The 4468-nt window shown below is 35.1% G+C and overlaps 1 protein-coding gene across 2 annotated transcripts; it reads left to right on the plus strand.

Annotated features, from left to right (window-relative positions):
* Positions 1-335: 335 nt before the first annotated feature.
* On the plus strand, positions 336-3221 carry LOC147409071 (transcription factor HHO6-like). Of its 2 annotated transcripts, XM_086425190.1 has the most exons (6): positions 336-714; positions 830-1035; positions 1155-1527; positions 1888-1964; positions 2085-2375; positions 3057-3221. In XM_086425190.1, exons 1-5 carry the CDS (start codon positions 501-503, stop codon positions 2349-2351), a joined length of 1137 nt encoding a protein of 378 aa, XP_086281316.1. In that variant the 5' UTR covers positions 336-500; the 3' UTR covers positions 2352-2375; positions 3057-3221. The 2 variants fall into 2 exon arrangements, with proteins under 2 accessions (XP_086281316.1, XP_086281309.1); XM_086425183.1 differs by lacking the exon at positions 3057-3221 and having other exon boundaries at positions 338-714; positions 2085-2581.
* The last annotated feature ends 1247 nt before the right edge of the window (positions 3222-4468 follow it).

Here is a 4468-nt window from a genome sequence, read left to right on the forward strand (position 1 = left end):
GGAGAGAAAAAGAAATGTGTATTTTGGCCTAAAAATTAAGGATGAGGTTTTTTAGGTCATTTTAATTAATCTTCAAGCGTAGACCATTCTCAAGTATTTAGCATGGAGGGGGTATATTTAAAGAAAATATTTTATATATGCTATATTTAAGAAATTCGGCCGCCCCATATTCCAATACTAAAGATTCCAACTCGCAGAATTTACCGAGTCAAATGTCCTGAAACGAGTTGTCTAAAATAACTTTTACAAACTCAAAACGCGACGAAAAGAAAGTGAGTTCTTGGGTGAAGAAAACCGGCGTTGTCCAACCGAATCTTCGTTTTAAAATACTTTTTCTGGGTTTATAAAACCGCTTTTGGAATCCCGGATTCCGGTTTTTAGGCCTTTTTCATTGTATATAAATCCTTCTCTCCCTCTTCTCTCTCCATGTAAGTTTCTCTGGCTCTGTCTGAGACTCACGCAGAGATCTAAGAGACAGAGAGCGAGAGATCAAAAGGAAAATGGGTTCAAGTTCGCATGAACTCAACTTAGATTTCAAACAAACCTACACAACCAAAACCATCGCTCAGTTTCTGAATGAGATTTCGACAATTGAAAACGTCTCCGAAAAGCAATCGAAACTCGAAGATTATATTGAGAGGTTAGAAGAAGAAACGAAGAAGATCGACGCCTTTAAACGCCAGCTTCCTCTCTGCATGTATCTTTTAACCGATGGTAGGTTTTTTTTTTCTTCGATCTTCTTCGATTACGTTAATTCTGGAAAATGGGTTTCTTATCTCTCAAGGATTTAATTAATGGGTTTTTTCTCTGTTTTGTGTTTTTTTTACAGCTATTGGATTGTTAAAAATGGAAACAATGCGATGTAGTTCGGTGTCGAACGCTCGACCTGTAATGGAAGAGTTCATCCCCTTAACGAGGAATTTTGATAAAGATATAGGGGTAGAAATGGAAATAGATAACAGGGATAAAAAGAACTGGATGAGCTCTGCTCAGCTATGGACCAGTAACGTCGATGAGAGGCAAAGATCAGTAGAAGTAAGAGAAATAATAATGGAAAATGGAAATTTTTATTTTTTGAAAAATACCCATATATTAATTTTTATGGGTTTTTAAATTTTATATGAAATTAATTTTGATTTTTTTTTTAATGGCAGAGAGCTGAAGAAAAAGTTGATCCGACTGCAACAAAGAGCAGATTCCATCCATGTAGAGGCACAAATTTGGAAAGACCATTTCAGTCGTTTAAAGGATTTTCTAGTTTTTCGGCATCGAGGAAAGAAGACAAAGATCTTTCTTTCCAAACTCAGGGAATTACGATTCCAAGCGCAGAACCAAGTTCTGCTCTTTATAATTCGAAGAGCAGTGGAGGTATCAAAGCTATTGCACCTTCATCAACGATAAATACTCAGTCGGATTCACAGATACCGACACAATCACCACAGGTTTCAAAGAAGCAGAGGAGATGTTGGTCTCCTGATTTACATCGGCGTTTCGTCGATGCTCTCCGGCATCTTGGGGGTTCTCAAGGTCGGACATTGGATTTTTTATTTTTTTTTGCAAATAAGTAGTTGATTTTATTTATTTACTTCTCTTTTATTTTAATTCTGTGTGGGAGTTGTAAGTAGTTGAATCTGCCAGAAAAAAATGGAAAGTAGTGATGGTAAAGCTGCATGATTTTGTTTCTTTAATTTAGCTAAAATGAAAATTTAAAGGGGTAATTATTTACATTTGTTTTTTGTTGTTAGTTTAATAATCTGTAAAAGAGAAAGAAAAATAGAGAAAGAAGAAACCTTTATGGATCTTTAAATTGGAAATTGATGGGTATTTGAATGCATTATAGGTGGGTAACTTGAATCTGATCTTATTTCCTCACTGTTTGCTGTTCAGTGGCTACTCCTAAACAAATCAGGGAACTTATGAGGGTGGACGGTCTCACAAACGACGAAGTCAAGAGCCATTTGCAGGTAAGTTCTGAATCTCCATTGAGAATTATCTATTAATTTGTAGGTTTTCTTGTTTTTTTTTTTTTTCATTTTTCCCTATAATATGTTGAAGATTAACAGAGCTTACTTGTGTGTTATCAGAAATTTCGTCTTCACAGTAGAAAACTTTCGGCACAATCAGCCCATGGAGTTGTTTTGGGAGAAGTATGGATGCACCAAGATCAGTGTGGAGGCTCTAAGTCGACAACTTCCGAGTCTGAATCTCCTCAAGGCCCTCTCCAATTGACGGGAATCGGTGGAGGGATTTCCACCACTTGTGGTGACAGCATGGAAGAAGAAGACGACGGAAAATCCGAGGGATATAGTTGGAGAAGTCACTTTGGTAAATCGGGCAATGACGAAGCATAGGTTGATTTGCCTAGAATTTTGCAGGTAAAAAATATAGATGGAACATAGATTGAAAGGAAGATAAATAATACAAATATATATATATATATAAACAATGATCCTGAGAAAGAGAGTTGTAGGGGCCTTGTTTTTCTGTTTCGTTTTTAATTGTTTCTTTTGGCTTTCTCTTTGAGGAACAAACATGGGGAAGAAAAACTTTTCCTAAATTATAAAGCTCTTTGGTTTGTTAATTTGTTTTTCTCTTTTGAATTTTAAGTACCCTTTTTTCTGAATTTGATATTTGGTATGTCTGGTTGCTAGGATTCTCGATTATGTTTGGCCAGTTAAATGCACAAAGCAGATGTAATTTGTTTGGCTAAGAAGTTCGACGTGCATTTGTGTTCTTCAAGTCTTGATTACCACCCATTCAGGATTCTAATTCAAGACTAATGATTTTTTAAGCCTCAATTTCATGATCGAATGATTCGTACGGGGATCTCATCTTGACCTATAACCCAAATCCCAGTTTTTCTTTCTTTGCTAATCTTTGAGATGTCTCTATATCTTGAAAAATAAAATTTTAGAGAGTATTTCCCCTCATAGATAAACTAGAATCAGTAGGAATTTATGCTTTTCTTCAATTAGGTTAGTGGATGAATGAATCTCTGCATCTTACAAAGCATACTTTCCATTAATATTGTAACTTGAACTACTTTGACGCTTCAGATGGGCCAAGAGACGAATTTCTCAGCGACAATGATGGACAAAACCAAGGAAAAGAAGGTAATGAGGTGTATGTGTTAATAATCCTCTTATGATTGATCATTGCAAAGAGTATTTGAATCTGACCCAATTCAAGTTAAACTACAGCTGGAAATAGCTTTTTGGTTCGCATAGGTTTCATTGATCATCAAATATTTCAATGTCATCTGTTTCAAATCCTATCAAAGGTGTGGTAGTGAAACAGTCATGAAAGAAGATAAACTTCTGACACACCAGGCCCTTCTTGCCTGTTTCATGCTATGGAGTGTCTTATAGTGAGTCTTATAGGCTTCCCATCGAACATAACAACACCACCATCTTCACTGAGGACTAAGTGCTTCCCCAACATCAAGAAATACTGCATTTAGAAGCCCATTTACTTTGCAATTCTAACTAATGGGATTTTGATATATACTAGTATCCTGGGTTGAAATTAATGGGTGAATTTATACCTCAGATAGCGAAAGAAGTCAGATATCCAATGTAGACGAAGCTATCTTCAACTACCTATAGGTGACATAGGTTGATTTATCGATATAAGATAGATATATAGAAAAATGAGTTCTTTTCATGGCCTTGGTTTGTCCTATAGTATGAGTTTTTAAGTCAAAATGTGAAAAGAAGCATAAACATCTCCATACACTGGATGTACGTGAAAGAGTGATTTTCCTTTTTGATTCTGGATGCAATATATGTTGCCTTCCATGGGGGGCCTTGATCATAGATTTTTCAATAATTTTCATGCCTTTTCCCTTTCAAACCTCTGCATTATGGCTGTCTTTGTGGTAATTTCTTCCAAAGATTTCAACTTAATGTTTCATCTACCAAACTACTAGCATTTGATGGGGTTTTTCTGTCATCTTCTTTTGAAAAAAAAAAGACAAAGAAGGAGGAAGACAAAACATTATATACAAATACAAGGGATTTTCTAGGGACCAATATCATCCATTGGATGTTTTCGTGTCTAACGACCTATTTTAGATAATGACATGAGGGAAGTGAAATACATTCTATTTATGGAATCAAATTATTATCATTTTTTCAACAAAAAAGAGAATCAAATTGCCTAGTTTCTTAAGTTTTTCATCTAACAAGTTATTGGCCATTGGATGCTTTTGTCCCCGACACTTAATAATTTTACATACAATTTTTTTATTTATCCCAACTTATCTTCACCAACATCATATCCCTCATACAACAAACTTTAGGCCTGCTTAGAAAATAATAATTCAGAATGTGTGACAAATCAGTCACTCTCATTGAAAGAGAATAAAGTTTGAATCTCTTGGACATGACACAGTGAAGTGAATCCACATAAATAAGATCCATTCTAAATATAAATTTGGTTTAAAATTAAGTGAAAATGATGGATTCTC

This window comes from Akebia trifoliata, chromosome 2 (assembly GCF_017979445.1).
Source record: "Akebia trifoliata isolate Shusen 1 chromosome 2, ASM1797944v1, whole genome shotgun sequence".
In the NCBI taxonomy this organism is placed as follows: Eukaryota; Viridiplantae; Streptophyta; class Magnoliopsida; order Ranunculales; family Lardizabalaceae; genus Akebia; species Akebia trifoliata.

Bases quoted from the DNA above. Each gene is read 5' to 3' on its own strand.
- LOC147409071 (XM_086425190.1), top strand. From the start codon at position 501: ATGGGTTCAAGTTCGCATGAACTCAACTTAGATTTCAAACAAACCTAC. The intron at 1,036-1,154 runs GTAAGAGAAATA...TTTTAATGGCAG, and splicing joins AGAGGCAAAGATCAGTAGAA to AGAGCTGAAGAAAAAGTTGA. The intron at 1,965-2,084 runs GTAAGTTCTGAA...GTGTGTTATCAG, and splicing joins AAGTCAAGAGCCATTTGCAG to AAATTTCGTCTTCACAGTAG.